A 22854-nucleotide genomic window follows, 5' to 3' on the forward strand; every position below is an offset into this window, starting at 1 on the left:
CATCGCTCGCAGGGAGTCCTCTGCCCTGTGTCTGGTCTCTCCTGGGACTCTGTCTTGCCCAAGTACCAGCAACATAAAGGCCACTGGCTCCAAGCTCCTCCCACCCCCGCCCGCCACCTGCTTTAAGGATTTCCCCCTGGAGTGGAAGCCCTGAGCAGAGGACCTCGGAGCAGGGGGCAAACCCCTTCACACTGGGACAATCTCAAGGAACAGGATCAAGACGCCAGTAATCAGATTGTCTTCTCAGCCATAAGCCAGCTGCTAAACTTCCTGTGCCTCCTTAGAACCCATTCCGTTGGGTCAGTTAACCACTTCCTGGGCTAAATGCCATATTTTCAATATGGCTCTAAAAGTGATCACCCCTTGCAAACTTCAGCAGGTTCCCACGAGGGTTCACTTCCTGCCGCGTTCTCCATCAGCTCTGTGGGCCTTTTCTGGAGCGCTTGGGGTCTGCTGCTCACTGTGAGCATTGGGCATTGGGCACTTACTTGGAAGTTTCTGAGACCAGCAAGAATGCTGCTGCTGGCACTGAGTTCCTCCTGCCCTCGCCATCCTGCGGTCCTCACCTGACCACTGCTCCTCAATGGCTCGGATCTGGGCCTCCGTAAAGTCCCAGCAGCGGGCCAGCCTCTGCCACTCATTGGCCTTGAGCTGCCTGTAAGCCAGGTTCCAGAAGCAGTGGCGGATACGCCTGGTCTCCAGGCTGTGATCTTGTTTGAACGTCAGAGTAAATCCTGTGGATGAGTCCCTGATGCTGTCAGTATGCTCCTAAATTGAACACAGTTTGTGTCAGCTGATTTCACACATCTTCTACTTGTTGCCAATTTCAGGGTAAACATTCAGAAATAAACAATCTTTTTTTTTTCATCCAAAGTACAGGCTGAAATTTAAAAGTCTGAGAGCTGTCTGAAGGAGGAAGTGTGGAAGGACCTTGCAACACTCTGTCCCATGCTTCTCCCCCAGCCTGCTGACCAATACTTGCCCACCCAAAAAGAGAACAGAGGGGATGGCCTTCCTTTCAGCCCACTCCCTCCTCTCTTCTGGGTGTCTGGTGCTCTCATTTCAATAACTCACTGGCGCCCAGATCGGATGTACTCTTGGTAAATCATTACATCTCTCATTATATCCTTTTTATCCATTTACCTAATCACCCCATAGGCCATCCATCAGTAAATTCAATGGCTTTGAGGCAAATAGGAGCTTCCTAAAATCTGGCTTATGCTATGTTAATTTCCATCAGTTCTGGCTATTTCCATTCTCTGGCTATAGAGGGTTCCTGGATTTATCTTGCTCTCTTGTGAGTGAGGGGAGTGCAACTAGGAGTGCAACTCTGGGTGGGGCAGGAAAATGGGGAGAGGAAACCTTATCATTAGGTTGTAAGCCATCTCAGCCAGGCTCAGCCCAACATCTCTGTGCCCTGACTGTATCTTGTTTTCTGGCTTTCCAAAGTCTCCTTTTGCCCTTTCTACAGAATCCACCAGAGTCCTGCAGGTTCCAATGAACAAAAGAAGTTGGAAAAAAATCTCAAAGCGAAAGTGGGTGTTGAGGTTTCCTTGAGCTGCACCTGTTGGGTCTATTCCATTAGGGCTCCAGAGAACCCTCCTTCATGATGTTCCAGATGGGTTAAGGACGCACAGAGCACACAGCCTTGCGACCAGGATCCTATATATCTCTGCTCCTTTCTCATGGGCAATGACTTCTATTTCTGTCTTTTACTTAAAAAATGAATATTAATCAAAAATATTCTGAGAAGTAAGAGGGAATCAATGCTGGGGCGGGAATTGGACTAAAAGGATATGGGGCATGGGTTTTCAAAATCTGAAAAGAAGTTGGTGGGGCGAGCCCCTCCACCCCCATCAGGGACCAGGTATCCTTCACAACTTCAGCTGCCTCCTCCAGGGGGCTGCAGACTCCCGGGAGACAGGACCACAGAGAAGGGAAGACTTTTCTCTCGAGTCCTGACTTCACAAACGGAAGTTGGAGTCTGAATGGAAGGTGTGAATACCCATTACTGCTGTGGGCTGTAAAATACAAGGTCTTTTCTAACCCAGCCTCAGCTCCACTCCCTCGCACCACAGCCTCACTCCTGGAGAAGCCCTAAAGAGTGACCCAACAAACCTGGGAGCAGTGGGCACTGCACTTTTCCCTTTTCTCCTCATTCCATCTCCTGAAACAAGGATCCAGCAAGATGAAGATATGGCGGAGTGTGCAAAATACCTCTGGCATTCATCTTTGCACAACAGCACTTTTACTGCTTTGAGAAACTTGGCTGCTTCATGCATTCTGGGGTTGGGCTGGGCAAGCCTTCTGGCTTCCACCAGAAAAGGCAGAGGAAGTGGAAGCCCAGGTCTTTTCAAGAGTCGGTGAAGGCGTTACATAGCTTGTCTGCCAAAGCACTGAATTATCTGCAGGAGGAAGATGGGCCAGAACTGGTGGAAATTAAAATAGCACAAGGCAGATTTTAGGAAGCTTCCTAAATTTCCGTTTGGGCAATTAGGTGGATGGATAAATGGACATAATAAGAGGAAATTTCTATCATCTTTTTAACCTTTTTATTAGGCACCACTTAATATTAGGCCTTGCTTAATAAAGAAAGAGGATTTTTAAAATAATTTTTTTCTTTTTTTTAACTTTTTATTAATTAAAAAAATTAACAAACAAAACATTTAAATATCATTCCATTCTACATATACAATCAGTAATTCTTAATATCATCACATAGTTGCATATTCATCATTTCTTAGTACATTTGCATCGAAAATAATAAATTTGGTTAAAAAAATTTTAAGGATATACATTTAAAACAACTCTTCCTCCCTCCCTAGACCCCGAGTTTGCACTTGCCACCACAGTCAGGAACTCCGATTGTTTCTGGGGTCCCTTTCAGCTACATTTATGCATATATATGATTTCCGAAGTTCATCTAATTCTTACATCGTAAAGATTTGTTAAGAACTTTGCCTTATTTCTTTGGAGGAAAAGTAACACTCTCAAATAGTCAAAGGAATCTAAAAATTCTACCAGGTATTAAAAATAGAGCCAATGACGATTTCCATGTTTTAAGAAAATGTGAAAGCAATAATTTAAAGACCAAGAGAGTAGGTAGAACTTGGTAAAGCTGTCTTCAATAAAGTCAAGTGATTCTTAAGGAGAAAAGGATAAGGATGAGAGGAATTTTTAAAAGATGAAAGAGAAGGCAGAACAACAGAGAAAGTGGTGGCGGAATTCTTATTGTTCAAAGGTTTTGGTAGAGAAAGAAAGAAGACAAGAAAATAAGGGATATGGGGGGTATGGGATGTTTGGGGTATTCTTTTTCCACTTTTATTTTTACTTTTACTTTTATTTTTATTTTTTGGAGTAATGAAAATGTTCAAAAATCGACCACGATGTCACACACACAGCTTTATGACGATACTGTGAGCCACTGACGGTACACGATGGATGACTGTATGGTATGTGAATATATCTCTCATTAAAATTGCATTTTAAAAAGTTTTGGGTTTTTTTTTACAGATAAATAAGAAAAATTGTGAGGAGGACAGTGTAGCATTTTAAATGATCCCTGTATTTTAGGGCTAAGGAGGCAAATATACAGGACTGTGAGGGAGAAGAGGGCAAATAAATGTTTTTCGCTTTACGATGTAAAGGGAAATCTGCCCGGATTGGCAAACTGGACAGCCAGCAAGCCTGCAGCCCTCGGGGGTCCACTCCTCAACGCAGGGCCCGGGTTCTGTGCCGACGAGTGGCCTTTCAGCCCAGGAGGGGAAATGCGGTCCTGGGCGCTGCCAGTGGTCTGGTCGTGCCAGTCCTGCGCAGAGGCCCAGGCTGGGCTCTAAGGGAGGCGAGCCCCTACCGAGAGGCTGCCTGCGGGGCAGGTGTTAGGGGAAGCAGAGATGAACGAGGGCAGAGAGAGTGACCTGAGCCGGGTTTCTCGCGTGTGCAGGCAGGACCGGAGGGCTGGAGAGCCGTGTGGGTGGGACTGGGGGGGCTGGAGAGCCGTGTGGGTGGGACCGGGGGGCTGGAGAGCCGTGTGGGTGGGACCGGGGGGCTGGAGAGCCGTGTGGGTGGGACCCGAAAAGCGCAGCGCGAGACCCGGGCTGCCCGCCGCCCCGTACAGTGCGGGTCCGGGAGCTCCCGGGAAGGGGGCCTGGCCGGCCGCCACGGGACACAGGACACCGCCAGGGCGGCCACCAAAGGGGCGCCCAGCAAAGGCGGACAGGGACGGCTTGGCCCGACGGAACCCAGGCCCTCTCCATTCCGACGGGTCGTGGCTGCCGGCCAGGGAAAGGGAGGACGGCGAGGCAGCGGCTCAGCCACGAGTGGGGCGGCACCGGGGGGCACTGCCCTGACCCCACGCTGCCCCCGAGAAGACGGGGGCAAAGTGCGCGCTGCCCTACCCAAGCCGTGGCCCTTCCGTACCTCTTTCCAGGCCTGGTACCTCTCCGCCTTGATGAGCATGTCCACCACCAGGCTGTGGTTGCTCCTGGAGGCCACGGCCAGGGCTGTCCTGCCTTGCTGGGAGCCGGAAAGAAGAGTGTGAGGCGCCGGCCTAGCAGCGAGGAGCGGGGACAAGGCGTGGCACTCTAACTCCTGGTCCCTACACCTCCTCGCTGGGTGTGCGTGGCCCATTTGTAGCTTCCCTGGGTCTCAGCAACTCCCCCACAGGGCACTGGTGGGGGGTCATGTCATCACGCATATAATGCCCCAGGATGGTGCTTGGCAGTAGAGATGCTAAATACCAACAGCTTTAGGTGCTGCAGCAACTGGGAAAAGACTAGAACTAGAGAAGCAAAGCGGGGGAGCGTATGCTTGGATCTTCTTCTGAAGACTGTAAACTACCCAGAAAATGCTCCCAAGGTCAGATTACATCTCCATCAATTCCCCTAAGACTTAGACAGCTGAAAATCATCGTTTGAAGCTAGAGACATTTCTCCAGGACTCCCAAGCATCTCCCCAGCTCACGGCACAGAGAAGTCCTCAGCAAGTAAAAAGCATCATGCATAGAGGCCCCACCTGTGAGAGGCTGTGTGTCAGCCTCCCCCAGAAGGCTTTTCTTCCTTTCTTCTCTAGGAAGAGACCCCTGATTTTTAGCTGGGCGATTGGCCACCCCAATTAGAGACATTTCCTAGCCTTCCTCCCTTGCAGTTAGGTATGTGACTTAAATTCTAGCCAATGTTATGTAAACAGAAGCAGCCCATGCAATTTCTGCGAATGGCCTTGAAAGAAAAGGGCATGTCATTCTCTTCCTTTCCTCTTTCCTCCTGAACAGAATGCTGGTGTGATGGCTGGAGATTCAACAGCCACCTCTGACCATCAAGTGGGAGCCATGGGTTGAGGAGGCTACAGTAATGAGATAGAAAAGAATTAAATAATACGACAGAAAATACTTTATCTTAGTAAGAATAATATTAGTGAAAACACTACTAACTCATACCCTAGAATTCAGCTCACTGGATTCGTAGATGGACATTTTTTCTGTTATGTCATTATGTCTCTAAGCAAAGGAAAGGGTGAGGGGTGAGAGGCTTCCCCAAGTGGAGTGAGGAACAAGGACTGTTCTGGACATAATTTTGGGCATGAGCTGCCTGGAATCCATATGGTACAATATACAGATTACAAAAAGGAGGACCTTTCTCAAGGTGGGGACCGTTCAGAACCAGGACACACAGCTTTGCAAGTGGGTCCCCTAGATTTTATCCAGTGTGCAACCTCTCCAACTATCCATTCGTTTTTCCCTGGACAAAGGGACGGTGGCTCTCACTTGCTTTTCAAATGATTCCTGAAGAATTTGTTCAAAGACCCTAAAGATAATTAAAATCAATGATCAGAAATAAGCCCAGAAATCCTAATCTGAGGAATGCAGTGTTTTTATTCTTAGGGATCTAGAAATTTGTCCCAACAATTCTCTTACATGCATAGACATTTGCAACAAGTACAATTCCCACCAGCACACATGATTTGACTGTATTTCCAGGCACCAAGACCCAGGTAAGCCCGAGAACATGGGCTGAAAGGAACCAGCTCCTAATCAAAAGAGACAGTAATTAATTAGGAAGAGCTGCATTTTGCAGGCATTTAGCAAGACTCTAATTGTATACCGCCTAAATCCGGGTTTATAAAGCCATCTGAATCACCATAATTAACCTACTTTCGGAAGGCAGCTTTCTCAGAGCCAGCACATAAGAAAATCTTCCTAGGCAGCATATGCTGGAGTAAAGTCCAAATATTTCTGCCATGGGGGGGGGGGGTTTGAGTGTGGAGGGGCCCCCCCAGGCGGAGAAGACAGGCTTCCGGAAAACCACACCAAACCTTGGTTCCCATCCAGAACTTTAACATTGTATTTGGTAAAACCAATATATATGTATTGGTAAAAATTGTGGGAGCAGTTAGAAAGGTAGCTTTCATTAATAAATTAAGGAAGTACTGGGAGTCAACCAGACCCTGAAACGGAAGACGGGTGGGGGAAGGAGAGAGGTAATCTTGGAAAATCAGACTGTGAAACCTAGTAAACTAACTGGGCTTTTGTTTCTACTACAAAGTTGTAGCACTGCAGGTGGAGGGTCACACCCCCGGGCAGCAGGCGCTCCAGCATGAAGCACCCCACTACGGCTATAGATTCTCTGCCCCCGAGATTGTCTTGTTACATAAGAACTAAAAAGTAGGACAAATTACAAAGCGATAGCATGGGGAAATCCTAATGTAAATGTTAACGGTCATCCAAGTGATGGGATTATGCATAATTGTTTTTTCCTTCTTTATGCTTTTCTGTTTTCCAAACTGCCTACAGTGGAGTTGTATTATTTTTATGATCAGAATAAAAGAGTTAACTTTACAGACTTATCTACGTAGAAAAGTAAAATGAAGCACCTCTACTTCGGATCCTACAAATGTAACATGAGGGATTCTAGAATACAGTAGGGTGGGCCTCGAGCTTGCATTGTTAACTAGGGATGTGCTGGACTAAAGGAAAATAAAGTGGGCAAAGACAGGGAGGGGAAACCTTCACATTTTGGGAGCTGTCACCTTTACCCCGTGCTGTGGGAAGCTGCCGGTGACCCAGTCATTCAGCACTGGGCGCTTGGGTTTGAAGCCCAGAGCTGCCTCTCGCTTTGTGTGAGACTGTGGATGTCACCAAATCCCCTCACACCCTCTCTTGAAAACAGGGATGCTCTGCCCGTCTTCCAGAGGAGAGGTGAGGGTTTCAATAAATTAGCAGGTGTGTCGTGCCTATGCTGTCACTCAGGCCAATATTAGGCAACCATTAAAAATGATTTTTAAAAACAATTTCACAATGTATTTAATGAAATGAGAAATGCATATGAATGGAAAATCTTCAAAAACAACAATGAATCTTTTAAATTAAAAAATAGAGAAAAAAGAAGGAAACTCATTAAATATATGAATAATGGTAATATCTACGTGGAAGGATTAGAGCTGATTTTTATTGCCTTCTGGATGCTCTCCTCTGACTCAGGCCGCAAACACATGGTCTCCTTCTACACCTTTGAGGGAGGCGGGGACGTAACGCATGGCGTTCCGGCAACCCCAACGCCTTAACCGCGTCACTGCCTGGACTTGGAAGAAACAAAATCGTCTTTCTTTGGAAGCAAGTGTAGAGACGTGCAACTACGATTCGGCCATACCGTGGAATATTATGCAGGTGGGAAAAAAAGAATGAAGAAACTCTCCATGCACTGATATGGAAATATCTCCATTTCATACTATTAAGTGAAAAAAGCAAAATGCAGAATAGTACGAATAGGTACACTATCTTGTGTTAAAAGGAGAGAAGAGTGGAATAAGAGTATACGTTTATGTTTGCTTGTATATGCAAAAAGGAACTCTGGAAGGACATTTCAGTATAACTGAAATTTATAATAGTGGATATCTACGGCAAGGGTAGTATGGGAACTGGACAAACGAAGGTGGCCTGGGAAATTTTCTCTGTAAAACCTTGACAAGTTATTTTTTCTTTCTAGACCATATGAATCCATAATTACTCACAAATTTAATAACTATTTGAATTTTTAAAATACATATTTTCTTATTTAGAGAAAAAATTCTTGCTGACACATATTTATCAAATTCTTGCTGTTGAACTGATTAGGAAGATGTAAGGGTCCTCTGGTTTGTGTCCATTTCACAAAAGTTATGGGTAAGCCTTGCTGCCCGAGGTTTGTAGCCAGCTGGGAGGTCCTAGCAATGAGGCGAAGAGTGTGAAGTTCATAAAATTACCTCATCAACCATCTTCAGGTCACATCCTGCCTGCAAGAGAACCTCCACCAGTTCAGCATCTCCAAGGTCAGCAGCTACATGCAAAGGGGTTTGCTGCCTCTACCACGAGAAATTTTAAAAATGTGATCCAAGGGCGTTGAGGAGGGGAAAACTCTGCACAGATAAATGTGGTACATCCATATGCTGGAATATTAGGCAACCCTTAAAAATGATTTTTAAAAACAATTTCACAATGTATTTAATGAAACGAGAAATGCATATGACATGGAAAATCTTCAAAAACAACACTGAATCTTTTAAATTAAAAAATAGAGAAAAAAGAAGGAAACTCATTAAATATATGAATAATGGTAATATCTACATGGAAGGATTAGAGCTGATTTTTATTGCCTTCTGGATGCTCTCCTCTATTTTCTAAATTGTCTACAACTATAATGTCTAAAGGAGTACAAGACTTTTCACTTCTTTCTGGACTAATCACGACAGGAAATCATCTGTCTTCACCACCCACCAAAAGGAAAACTGATGCGAAGACATTTCCAGAGCAGGGCAGAAGGGAACCTTGGATATAAGCTAACGCATTCCTTCAACAGAGAGGTGGAGCAACTTCCTAGGACCACACAGCAGCGCCATGGCCCAGAGACCCCAGGTCTTTTCCTTCCAGCCCAGTGCTCTCACCACCAGCACACGCCCTGGCTGGCACCTTGGTGAGATTATTATCCAAAAGCATTTATTAAAGACCCCCCTCTGGGTGGCAGCGCCCTCTGGGGCTTGTCAATCGAGACAACCCACACACCGTCACACCTATCAAAGGTCTATACCGGCTTGGAACAGAGACACAAATGTTGTGCATCAAATAAACACCAACAGAATCAATTTGGAAAATATTGCCACAAGGCTACAAAGTGGGCACTACAACAAAATATTAACAAGAATCCCTTTCTTTGGCGGGGGTGGGAGGGTGGGGGCAGCTCTCCAACAAATTTTAAGTTTCGAGCTTTTGCTATTTTCTTATTTGTACAGACTGAGTTGTATTCCTGGTCAAAACAAATTAAAATGATGAAGTCTAGTTTTGTAAGCGGATGGCAAACCTAACCAAAGCTGAAGAGGATAAAGCTACGCAGGTGTGAAACGGAGATCACACCTGCCCTCTCCTGGGGTGCCCACCCAGCCAGCCGAAGAACCCCCTGGAACCAAGGGCAGCGGAGCCTGCCAGCTTCCGCCCCTTTCTTTACTAGTCTAGCTCGGTATTTCCATTTCCAGCTGCTGATGGATTCCTTTCTTGAGGCACTTGATTCTGCTTCAGTCGATTGAATTCAGGGTGATTCTTTATTGCAAGAGCGCTTTTTTTTTTGCCTTTGGGCAAAAGGAAGACACATTTACTGTCTCTAATACAGAAAGTTTCTTCTTATGACAAAGCTCCCCATCATTATATATCACAGTTGGGAAGTAGCTTTTGATTTAGAGCCTCTGGCAATTTACCTCTGAGCTATTGTTTCCCTATCAAAAGATCTGGGTCTGTTAAATGCGAACAATTTAATAATTGCATTGGCTGAATCCCAGGGTATGGTTGAGAAAGACAAAGGATGGGTGTGGGCACGGGGGTGCAGGAGAAAAGGGGTAGAAAGAATGCACAATACAACTCCCAGGAATTTTTAGGGCCCCTTGAACTGACCAAAACAACCTCTAAACCAGCACTGCACTGAAACCTAAGAAAACAGACTCTCCAGGTTCTCAGCTACCTGGCTTACCTGATTTAAGACGTCAGTATCATGTTGTGCACTTAATAAGCTGTTTACCACAGCAATATGCCCATTGCTAACAGCTAAATGGAGAGGGGACTCCTTAGCCTGCAGAAAGAAAGAAACATGTCAGATCCAAAGAATTCTGGCATAACTGTTCAGATAAAAAAGCAACTTGTTTCAATGGACGATTCCCAATTATTTATTGGAATTGTGAAATTGCCCAGCAGAGAGGCCGGCCATGGTAAGTGCACAGAAACCTGCTCCCCAGCAATCAGCTGTCCCCACTCATCATGAACACCTACTAAGAGCCAACGCGCCTCAGGATGCTAGGGTTTTAGGGATTCTCAGGAACCTTCCAGAACAGTGCGGTAGGTGAATATTAATTTTTAAAAAATCACGCGAACATATAAATTGTGATACCTGATTTGGAGGGCAACTAGAGCATGCTATGAGGGCACGTGTGGAGGCAAGGACAAGGGGTGGCCTTTGGGGAGGTCAGAGAAGGCTTTCCTGAGGAACTGCCATTTGAGTGTAAAAAATGGAGCTGAAGAAAGTAACACACACGCTTGGGTGCGGGACTCCTCAGAGCCTCGAAAGAGCTGCAGCTCAGTGGGAGGGGCCGCAAGGACGGAATGGCGTGCGCTTGGCACATTGCTGAGTTTAATCCTCGGGCAGCGCTTTCTTCCGGGCGCCCTGGGGGATGAGCCCCCCCCGCCCCCCGGTGGGCTGGCGCCCCTGCCGCCCCGCCCACCTGCCCCCGGGGCCTGCGCCCTTCTCGCCCGCAGCGCCCACTTGCACGCCCCAGCACCCCCAGCGGAGAGAACCCACGTGTGGGGAGCCGGGGAGAGAAGAGGGGAAAGCGGTGGGGAAGGAGGAAGGGAAGTCCGGGCAAAGGCGGCCGAGGCGTGAGCGCGAGGGGCGGGGGCCGAGGGGCGCAGCGGGGAGGGGCGGGGTGAGACGCCACGGAGAAGACCCAGGGAGACCGCGGGCGGGAGAAAGCGGGCGGGAGAAAGCGGGCGGAGAGAGGGACGCGGGGCGCGTGCGGGTGCGGGGCGGGCAGGCGTGGAGAAGGTCGCGCCACAGCGCGGCGCAACGACGCCCAGCCTCAGGCGCACGCGGCGTCTGCTGACCGCGCCTCTCCCACGCGCACCGGGCCCCCATTCTATGCTCGGTGCAAACACTGGGCGGGTGACCCCTCTGCAGGAATCGTCTCATTCACCGTAAGCCTCCGAGTGAGGTCTCCTACCCCCCAGTTTAGATACGAGGCGCGGAGGCGCAGACAGGGTTTGAACTCAGTTCTTCCAGATTCCAGCCCCTGCCCGAGCCGACTTCTGGGGCCCCAGGACGCAGAGGGGGAGGGGAGGTGCTCAGCAGGAGACTGGGGTGCAGGTGAGCCGGGCAGAGGGACACACGGCGCCCGGGAAGCCGCGGTGGGGGGGGGGGGGGGTGGCCTGCAAGCCGAGGTGTCCCCGCAAGGCCAGGCAAGGCCAGAGCCAATGTTCTGATCACCCTTTTCCAAAACAACCCGACGTGCCTCAGATCACATCCCGTCCCTCACGTTGCGACAACACATAGGAATGGCCAAGCGAGATCAGAGAAAACATTTTCACAGGACAAACGAAAAACAGGGGAATTTCTCTCATCCGGCTCCAGCCCTGAGGCCCTTTGTTAGTTCTACTAAAGCCAACGCAAACTTCAGAGAGCCTAAATCAGGATAAGGAATCGACTTTCAAAGAAGAAACAAGGTTATCAGCCCCTGTCATATTTCCAGCAGCGTCATCGTTTTCCCAGACTGATAAATTGAATACAAGAATAATCACATCGCCGGACACACGAGAAGGTTTTACTGTAGCAAGTATATAAATACTCAGAACAGGAAGATTTGGTTTTGTTCAAGGAGCCTCAAGGCCCTTCTAAAATCGGTTCTCTGGATTTTATTTCTCCAGAGTAAAAGACTCAGTCTCCGAAAGCACCAGTCCACCCTCCCAGGAGGAATTCCTCCTGGCACCACATCTCAACCCCACAGGGGCCTGCGGGAGGCACCCCCGGCACAGCCAAGCTCACCTCCCCTTTCTGATGCAGCTCAGCGTCCTCACTGAGAAGGAAACTGACCAGGGCTGCGTGGCCGTTCCGGGTTGCTATCTGCAAAGCGCTGACATTGAGCTGTAAGAGACAGATGGGGAGGGTCAGGGAGGGGGTCCCATTAGAAGCCAGCTTTCTGGTGTTAATCACGTGGTAATCAGTACAATTAAATATTATGGCTATTAAAAAAAAAATCCAATGTGTTTCTAGTTATTATGACAACTGCTATTCCCAAGTGTCTCCCCTGACCGAGTCCTAGATAACGCACGTCTCAGGCAAATATGAGTTAAATCCCTGTTCCCCTTCTCCAGGAAAAATGAGGTGGACTAGATATGTCTTCTCTCTTTACACCCCCCCCCAAACTCCTCCTTGAGCCAAAGGACCTGAGCTGGGGTTGGCCCAAAGAGGCGCGTCAACACCCTCCTGCCTCCCTATCTCTGTTTGCCATCAGCTTGCCAGCTTGCCTAGAATGGCTTCAAAGTTTAGCATGATTTCTACCCATTTCAGTGTCCCCTCATTGCCCTTTTCACTCAACTCCCTCAGCACCTCTTGCTCACTGCGCCAGCTGCCCACAACCTGTGCTCAAGTGTGTTTACTCAGTGCCCAAGTTAGATGGCAAGTTGCTTAAGGGCAGGGCCTGGTTCTGACTAACCTCCCATCTTCTGCAAGGCTCAGCATGATGTCTCACAATAACAGATGGTTAATGAATTAGTTGTTGGTTGAGTAATTATAAGATCGCTACAAAATGTTTTCAGGTCTGCCAAATAAAGATGATGTAGGAAATTGTATTTTCCTAAAACGGCTGCCTCAATGTCCCCACATGCTCTTCTACAATGTGACCTTGCCATTCCCCCATCAGGAGGTAGGGTTTATTTCTTCACCACCTTGCATCCGGGTGGGACCTGTAACTGCTTTGACCATTGGCATACGGTACAAGTGACACAGTGCTAGTTCTAGGCATGGACCGTAACTAGCCTGACAGCTTCTTCTTCCTGCCTCTTGTAGCACTTCGTCTTGCAATGTCTTCTCTTGGAGCCCAGCTGCCACACTGTGAGGAGGCCAAGGCACATGGAGAGGCAATGTGCGGGCACTCAGGCCAACAGCCCAAGCTGAGCTATAGTGACAGCCAGCAGCTCTCAGCTGTCAGCCATGTGCACGAGACGTCTCGGACATCCAACATGGTCAAACCTTCAGTGACCTCAGACATGGCCAACATATGGCTGCAACTCCGTAAGAGAGTGAGAGTAAGAATCTCCCAGCTGAGCCCAGTCAACCGACAGGACCATTTAAGATAATACTAAATTGTTGTTTTAAGCCACTACACTCTGTGTTGGTTTGTAGAAAGCAAGAGATAACGGATGCTAATAGAAACGATATACACTCTGACCAATTGAACTCCAGCTTAAGCTGACGTTAAATGCCCACATGGCCTTGAACAAGCGGCCTACCCAGCATAGGCCTCTTCGTCTTCATCTGTAAAAATGACGTAACCATCTGTATGAACTATGCACTGCTGCTGTAACAAACTACCGCAGCCCTAGTGGCTTAAACAATACAAATATATCATCTTGCAGTTCTGGGGGTCAGAAATTCTCAATGGGTCTCACTGAGCTAAAATCAATGTGCTCAAATGTCTCTTTCTTTCTGGATGTTCTAGGGAAAATCTTTCTTGCCTTTTCTAGCTTTTAGAGGCTGCATGCCTTCCTTGGCTCGTGGCATCCTTCCCCTATCTTCAAAGCCAGCAATGGTGGACTAAGTCTTTCCCACATCTTACCACTCTAACTTCCTTTCCTGCCTCAGTCTTCTATTTCAAAAGACTATTATGAGAATATTGTACCCACCCAGGTAATCCACAAAAATCTCATTTTAGGGTCAGATGATTAGCAACCTATACTCTCCTGTGTACCCTAAGATGTCCACAGATCCCAGGGATTAGGAGTGCCCACCTCTGCAGAGCCATTATCCTGCCTGCCACATCATCCTACTTCTTTCTCTCCAGCCGTAATAATACTCGAAGTATAAATGAGCTAGTAGGAACGTTCGGCAATCATAACTATCCTCATATTCATTCCACAAAAAATTCCTGAGCACCTACTACGTGCAAAGCACCAGGTTAGTGGGGGGACATGATGTGAACCAGACTGACGAGAACTCCACTATTGCTAGACTTACATTCCAGTGGGGTGGCCGACCACCTGGGCTCTAGATTGGCAGATTGATTGGTTGATTAGTAAATCAGCAAATTTAGAATACATGTTATTATTAGATTCTGAAGGGTGTTAGAATAACATCAGCTAGTGACAAGTGCTACAAAGAAAAGTAAAATAAATAGGCGACTGCTTTCCAGATGGCCTCCTGGGCGAGGGGACATTTAACTGAGATGGGATGGTAAAAAGCATCTCTGTTTGCAGGACCTGAGGCCTGCCAAGGCCACACGTGTGAGGAGCTCCAGGCCAGGCACTGCTGCACCCCGCTGCGCCCTGCTGCACAGGCTGCTGTGCAAATGTGCAGGATTTTACCCCAGAGGCCCGGCAGGCAGCGAGCGTGGAGGCCAACGGACTTTTCAAGGGCCAAAGTCATATCTGAAACCCGCTACCCAAAATAAAATTATTGGTTCCAAGAAACCAAAAGAAAATCACAAAATTGAAGTTAATAAATATTTAATTGACATAGTCATGCTTCATCAATTATTAAATGTAATATTCATAAAATATTCATTGCATTTGTAAACAATTTGGAGGCTAAATTTTTTCCCCTTGCCCAAATATGCACATGCGGTTCTAAGAACTCAGAGCCCATCAGAAATCAGGTGGGTTTATCACAGTCAAATAATTTCAAAAGCTAAAATTAAAAGGCTTTTAAGAGCAATTCACAAAAAGGAAAAACCCCACGTATTTAGTGTGGGACGTGGGAAGGGAAGGGCATTTAAACACGTCTGATGAGAGTTGAGGTGGGGCCTCCAGAAATGTGAGTTCTCAGGGCCTACGAAAGGAGTCTTAGCCCCAGGGCAGGGAACGGGAGGCTGGAGAAGCGTTTTGTCCGAACTCGGGCGGCCTCTCCCGCCAGCACCCAGGGTCTCCTTGAATGACTCAGCCCCTGACATCTGTGCTTGGCTGGGGGGTCAGCACCCCAAAAGCAACTCCTGGAGACAGACTCATCCCTGCCAGCAGGTGAAGCGTTTCCGGGACCCAACACGGTGCTTATCTGCAGATGCAAAAGCAAAAGAAAGTCCACCCAGCCTGTGCTGATGTGTTTGTACCGCTGGCTTCTTGCTTCACATTTGCCTCTTTTCCCCTCCGGGCTGGGCAGAGGTGGGGGCGGCAGCAGTGGGGGCTGCAGTTGTAGGCCCAGTCAGTGTGCTGATGAACTCAGAGGGGAAACTCAAGAAACCATAAAAGCTGAAAACTGGGTTGATGACAGTTTTCAGGCCGCCTAGAGCCTGCTAGGGCGAGGCTGTAGGGTAGCTATCACGTGGGACTCGCCGGCCCTGTCAGGTGGCGAGAACGTGGGCACGTGAAAACCATTGTGCATTAGTGCCCTGGGCTGCTGTGCCAAGTACCACACGCTGGCTGGCCTTAAAATCACAGGAACTTATTGTGTCACAGTTCTGGGGAGTACAAGTCCAAAGTTACAGTGCCAGGAGGGTCCTCTAAACTCTCTAGGGAAAACCTGTTCCTTCCCTCTCTCCTGGTTTCTGGTCTTGGCCAACAATCTTTGGAATTCCTTGGCTGGTGGCAACACAACTCCGGTCTCTGTCTGTCTTCACATGCCCTTGTTCCCTGCGTATCTTTGTCTCTGTGCTGCTTCTCCTCTTACAAGGACACTGTCATATTGGATTAAGGGCCTACCCTAGGCTGTGTGACCTCATCTTAACTAATTCCACCTGCAATGACCCACTTCCAAGTAAGTCACTTTCATAAGTGACATTTCTAGGAATGAGGGTGAGGACTTCCACATGCCTCTTTGGGGGACACAATTCAACCCAGGACACCTTACAGGGGAGCATCCCTCCGAAAGCAAACTCTGTACAGAAGTACAGGAGGGGCACAGAACAGAGGAGAGAGACTGAGAGCTCTGGCTGAGCAGGGAGGGCTCTCCAGGGGCCTGAGGGTGGATGTGGATGGGGCACAGGGAGCCACCTCACACACAGTGACCAGAAAGCACACAGCTCTCCAAATTCTTAATATTGCACGGGCCCCATGCATCCTCAACTTTGTATTTATCGTCTACATAACCTTGAGACCTCAGTGGAAAGCAGGCACACCATCTTCACGTCCCACTCACCCCCACAATCCTTGCCCATGTGTACAGAAATTTTATATTGTTCAAATATATGCACAAACAGGTATTTTTTAACTAGTGTTCTATCATGAACATTTTTCTATATTTATTGGAATATATTTAGTATTCCTCTTTATTATTCTTTAATGGCTACATAATTTCCCAAGAAAAAGGTGCACCAAACTTTTACTCCCCCTTCCCCTACCATTCATTATAAATGTAGGTTTTATCTCTTTCTTGGCCACTCTGGTATGCATGTAGCTGCTTCCTCCTTTGCAACTATTTCTGCAACATAGTCTCCTATACATGGATGTAAACAAAGCAACAAATTGATTTGCAAAGGAGTTGTGCAAAATTACACTTCGACCAGCAGAATTCAAGAGTACAAAACATTGCCAGCTTGGGACTTTATTCTTTATTCTAGTGTTAAACTTTGTACCTTTTGAAAAGAAAGTGTTTATACATTGGGCTGATATGGAAAGATCTCTAAGAATTACTGGCAATTAAAAATAAAAAGGTGCAGTGCTGGGTATACTGCATATGTGCCACCGGTTATGTCGTGTCAGTGTGTATGGGGGTGTGTGTGTAAGCTTGTCTTTCACGTGACAGCATGGACAACTCCTGAAAGATGAAATAAACTATCAATGATGCTAGTTCTGGGGAGTGAAACTGGAATGTGAGGGCAGAGTAAGACACTTTATAATATATCCTTTGGTACTGTTCAAATTTTTATCATGACTTATTTTCATAAAAATTTAAAATTAATTAGAAAACCAGAAAAAGAAAGTAAACCATCTGAAGACAAGGCTATTGCAGTGATTAAAATTCAATCCCTGGAGTCAGACCTGAGTTCGAATTCTTGCTCTGCCATTGACTAGTGGTATGACCCTAGGTGATTTCCTAACTTTTCTAAATGTCAGTTTTCTCATCGAAAAAATGGAGAACATGTTGGGGAATGCATCAAGACCTTCAGAAAAGGCATGCTCAGGTCCCAAAGCCCGGTCCTCTGGTTGTGACCCCATTTGTAAACAGGCCCTTGAAGATAGGATGTGTTAACACATGCCCAACTGCATGAGGGTGGGTCTTAACCCAACATGGATGAAGTCCTTATAAGCAGAGGATATTGGACACAGAGAAAGAAGCCACGGGGAGCAGCCAGAAGCTGGAAGTCAACAGGACCCGGAGAAGACACTGCCATGTGCGATACCATCTGACAGAAAAGCCAAGGGACAAGGGTCTCCGATAACCAGCCCCAGAATGCCATGTCTTTGGCGAGGAAGTATCATTTGGCGACAGCTCAATTTCGGACTTCTGCTAGCCTTGAGACCGTAGGCCAATGAATTCCACTGCCTGGTATTTGTTTTAGCAGCTAGAAAACTAAAACTGAAAATAATACAGTTTCTACCTCAAAGAACCTTGGCACTGAGATTAAATACAAAAGTAACCAATAATCAATATTATGATTACAATTATTTCCAGGGTTAAGAACTAAGACTGGGAGCTCTTTGAGAATGGGGATGATGCCTTTTATCTCCATATCATAAGAACTCACCTCAGGGCTTGGCCTGAAATAGGTACTCAGCATACGTTTGTTGAATAAAGAAATGCACGCATGCTTGCGTGGACCCAGAGATGTGGTTTAGCAGGCATCATTTTACAGAGCAGGAATCAGACCCCAAAAAAGTAGAGGAACTGAGTATCTGGGGAAATATTCAAATCCTGGAATTTCTAACTCACAGATTCATTGCTTCTTTGGGAATTCTTCCTCATTAATCATGAACTAGCAACATGCTTTTTAATTCTTATGACATCTCCATGGGATTGAGAAAATGGGCATTTTGTAGCCCAAATTTGCAGATGAGGGATCTGGCTCTTAAATTGCCTTTAAGAAACTTCCTTAAAGTTTCCCAGCTGACTAATAAATCCAATACTAGAACCAGGTCCTCTGCTTCCAAGTTCAGTGCTCTTGGCACTGTGCCATCGTGCCTTCCTCAGACTCCAGTCCGACCGTTTGGGCTTTCACACGATAAGCACCTTTTCAGCACCTACTATGAACGAGCCAGGTATGTACTGGTTGCTACAGAGAAAAACAAAGGAGAATAAAAGGGTCTCTGTTCTTAAGGAGTGACAACAACCTGCTCCTTTTACCCCATTCTCAATGATCTCCTACTCAAATGAATGGAAAGAAGAGCTTTGCTTTAGAGGAGACTTCAGTTGCGAGATATCAGAGGTAGATTATTAATACTTATACAAAACAAAGCATATTATTAGTATTAATTCTATAAAAGCCCAATGAATGAATCAATGTGTATTAGATTCCCCAAAGAACATTTCTGAGTCCCTCCCACTGCTGGAATGAACATAGCAGAGAATATACTTTATTTGGAATGTTCATGTCACTTCCCGCCGCCAGTAGCACTTTGCTGCATTCTTCATGACCTCCTTCAACAGCCAGTAAGAATGGCGTTTCTCCATCCTATCAAAAGAGAATAAAAAGGTTAAAATCAATGGCCTTCTAGCCATGAGATGAAACTATGTGCAAAATGAAATTATGTGGAAAAGTGAGCTTTTCCTTTTGTGCATTACAACATCCATTATTTGACCACTTACTATGTGCCAAGTTTGTTTTGACAAAACCTTACACTTTGGTGCAGATAAATCTCACAATAAGTCTCTGAGGTAGGGGTTAATATTATGCCCATTTTACAGATAGAGAAACTAAGCCACAGATGAAAAGTGGCAAAACTAAGACTCAATTCCAGCCTGCTTGGTTCTAAGGCCTGTGCTCTTAACTGTTCTGTTGTGCTGCCACCTTTTATGGTTTCCAACTACAGTTCATGAACCTCTGTTAACCTCTCTAGCAAGCATGTATTAGACACCTGTCATATGTCAGGCCCTACTAGGCTTTGGGATAGGGAAAACAAAAAAAGACACAGATGCTGCCCATGCAGAAGTAACAACTGCTAAGAAGGGTAATCACGGAAATAAGGAATTATACAAACAGAAGTTTCTATATTAAAGCATAGCTTTAATTTTTTAAAAACCGATTTAAAATTGTGCATGTCAGTTTCTAAAAAAGAAAAGTAATACCCTATCTCAGTACTTAAGTTTCCTGAAACTTAGTATGATAAACATTAGTTGGACTAAATGAGAGTTTAGTTAAGTGCAAAGAGAGAGGGAGAGAGAGAACTTGCCTCACACGGTAGCTATGGGGGTATTTCTCCTTCATCATGCAGTCCCTTTCCTAAAAATTTTGGGGAAAAATATAGATTTCCCTACCCACCTATAATCATTTCCCACTTTGGATGCTATTCTGTTTAACAACTGTGTAAGGATAAGTCCAGACAGGTTTACATGTGACTGATTAGATACGAACGCTGCGTTAACCAGGGCGCAGGAGCACAGAGCAGGTGCCCCTCCCAACGTGTCCTGGTCACTCTGTCTGGCTACCTCAGACAGCCATCTTTTTACAAAGGAACCTTTCCTCGTAATCAGCTTCCTCATTTTTTTTTTTTCAGGAAAAAAGATGCCAACGGGCAAACCCCAGTGGGAAAATTATTTGCAAGAAATGGGAAGGAAAGGTGCACATCTTCAGCATATCAAGAGCCTAAACAACGTTCATACCTTTGAGCCAATAATCCTGCTTCTGGTAATATACTGTGGTGGTCTGGAGCTAGGTGCTCTAGAGAAAAAAGCGTCCTTAGACTTACTCTATTCCTGTGGGCATGGATCCCTCATAATGGCACCTTTAGATGAGGTTACTTCAAGTAAAGTATGGCCCAGAATGGGCCTTAATCCTATTTCTGAAAGCTTTAATAAGGAAGATCACAGAGAGAGAAAAAAAAGCCACAAAGGAGCAGCCAGAAGCTGAAAGTCAACCGAGCCCAGGAGAGGAGGGAAGCACAGAAGAGGCCACCACGTGACCGCCATGAGACAGGGAACCAAGGACCAAGGGTCACCAGCAGCCAGCCCTGGGGTGTCGGTCTTTGGGAAGGAGGCACTGCCTTGGAGACACCTTGATTTGGACTTTTCCTCGCCTCAAAACCATGAGCCAAAAAATTCCCACTGTTTAGGCCAACCCATTGCGTGGTACTTGCTTTAGCCACAAGGAAACTCGAACAATACCCAACAAAAATAATGAAAAATTCAGACTAAGATTTATATATGAAGAGCTCCATGACAGCATTACTTATAATAAAGTAAATTAAAACAAACCAAATGTCATGGACCAAACACTGTTAAAGCACTGGGCAGTCACTTAAAAAGAAATATGCATAGGACACAAAGAAAACCGGAAGGAAGTATATCAGATGTATGTGAGATAATCCCTTGGGTCTGGGGAGAACACAGGAACTGCTATTCACCTTAATTTTTTATCCCAAGCTTTAAAATGTATATTTCTGACTACATGTTTTATAATGTATTAATTAATTTAATTATAAACGTATATGTGACAGGTACATACTCCAACTTCCTTTACTGACAAAAGTCTGCTACCAGAAATGTTGGGAGACCACTCCTCTAGGGCGCATTCACATGGGCTCCCACTGGGCTGGCATCAGTGTGTCAGGAAGCCCACGTCTGGCCTGCAAGGATGCACCTTATCCAAAAGGAGAATACCACCCTCGTATGATTTATTTTGCACAAATGAAGCCTATCATAACCTGCAATTACAGTTCATCAGATTTTGTAAACTCTCCCCAATGTGCCCTGGTTCGAAATAGTTAAAAGGAGGATGAAATCGCAAGTGCGCACATCCAGTGAGTAAAATGAAGACAGAACACAGCACGCACTACTAAGACTTTAACCATATCCTGTGACTGCAGAGCTCCATCTCTCTCCTGATTTGTGAAATCAAGCCTATGATTTACCCTATGTATTCACGTTCTTTTTGAGTTTCTAATACATCACTCATAACTTTCATTCAAAAAGGTCAAATTCCTGGTATCTTAAAGTTAGTTAAACCCACGAAGCCTGTTGGTCATAAGCAAGAACACGCAAAAATAAACAAATCAAGCCTCCATTTTGCCAAGTTTTCACCACTTTAAAATAAGGATAGCCTTTCTTCCAGTTTTGAATACCACATTCATCATTTCTTTCTAATGCCTCATTGGATATATCTTTAGCATCCCTATTTCTACCCACAGTTTCTCCAAAGGGATCTAGGCCTTTTCTATCAAGTACCTCACAATTCTTCCACCCTCTCCCCAGTATCCAGTACAAAGCTGTTTCCACATTTTTGGTGTTTGCAATAACAGCACCCCACTCTCCTGGTACCCAACCTGTCCTAGTGTCCCTGGCTGCTCAAGAAAATACCATTCAGTGGTTTGGCTTAAGCAATGGAAATTTATTTGCTCATGGTTTTGAGGCCAAGAAAATGTCCAAATCAAGGTTATCAGCAAGGTGATGCTTTCTCCCCGAAGACAGTGGCTTTCTGGAGCTGTCTGCTGGTAACCCTTGGCTCCTCTCCTGGCCTCTTCCTTCTCCTCTGGGCTCCATCTCAACTTCTTGCTTCCTTTGGCTTTCTCTCCCTCTGTCTCAATTTCATTCCATTTATGAAGGACTCCAGTAGTTTAAGACCTATTGAGATTGAGATGGGTCACACCCTAACCGATGTGCCTCATCAAAGGTCCTACTAACCATGTGTTCACCCACAGGAACGGATCAAATTTAAAACATGCTTTGCTTGGTACGTACAGCTCCAAACCACCAGGCCACCCAAACTCTCATTACCTTCCATCCTGCTCCTTCCCTGCATTCTACAGCTCTGTAGTCCAAGCCAGAGAGTTGTGGGACAGAAAGTTTTCCTTTCCCCTAACCCCTGGCTATAAGTCCCACAGAGTCTGCCTCTTCCTGTGACTTCATTCAGTTCATGCCTCTGAGGGCCTCTGTGTGAGGCTTCAGCCATTTTCAGTCTCTTCACTGAGACTTCCACCTCCAGACGCAACCCACTCTTCAGATTGCTGCCAGAGTTAGCTAGCTACACTCAGGATAATTCCCATCCTTCTTTGCTGCTTCAAGTTCTCTGCTGCCAACTAGTCAGAGCCCAGACGCTCCTCCTGCCAGCATCATCTGTCTTGGCAGACTCAGTTTCCCCTTTTCAATTTCTGTTGTCCTGAACTTGTCAATCCCAGGACACATCATGCCATTTCATGTCTCAGTTCCTTTGTATGGCTCTTCTCTTGGCCTCAAATACCCTGCATTAGTGCCCTTTTAAATCCCTCTGGCCAATGCCACTCCAATGTCAAGACCCAGCTAATATACCATCTCCTCTGTGAAGACAATAATTTTTGAAACAGATTTTCTTTTACGTTCCCAGGACATATTGCATATACTAAATATTGTATATATTATTTCATTTATCTCAACATATTGGTTTTTTTTGCATGCCCTTTAGGCTTCTAGAAAAAGAATGCATACTCCACATACATATTAAACAAATACTTCGAATGAATGAGTGAATAAATGAAGGGATTAAGACATTAATTGCTGTAGGATACTTTGTCTCCTT

General features: G+C 46.0%; 1 protein-coding gene across 2 annotated transcripts in view; it reads right to left on the reverse strand.

Annotated features, from left to right (window-relative positions):
• Positions 1-22854, reverse strand: part of ANKDD1B (ankyrin repeat and death domain containing 1B) — a 75789-nt gene that overhangs the window by 5516 nt on the left and 47419 nt on the right. Inside the window, exons 8-13 of one of the 2 annotated variants that reach the window (XM_077139410.1) lie at positions 18721-18819; positions 12045-12143; positions 9987-10085; positions 8236-8334; positions 4420-4515; positions 489-768 (exon numbers count right to left, since the gene is read on the reverse strand). In XM_077139410.1, coding sequence (XP_076995525.1) covers positions 489-768; positions 4420-4515; positions 8236-8334; positions 9987-10085; positions 12045-12143; positions 18721-18819 — 772 coding nt within the window. The remainder of the gene's footprint in view (positions 1-488; positions 769-4419; positions 4516-8235; positions 8335-9986; positions 10086-12044; positions 12144-18720; positions 18820-22854) is intronic. The other variant, XM_077139409.1, reaches the window with a different exon arrangement.

This window comes from Tamandua tetradactyla, chromosome 21 (assembly GCF_023851605.1).
Source record: "Tamandua tetradactyla isolate mTamTet1 chromosome 21, mTamTet1.pri, whole genome shotgun sequence".
In the NCBI taxonomy this organism is placed as follows: domain Eukaryota; kingdom Metazoa; phylum Chordata; class Mammalia; order Pilosa; family Myrmecophagidae; genus Tamandua; species Tamandua tetradactyla.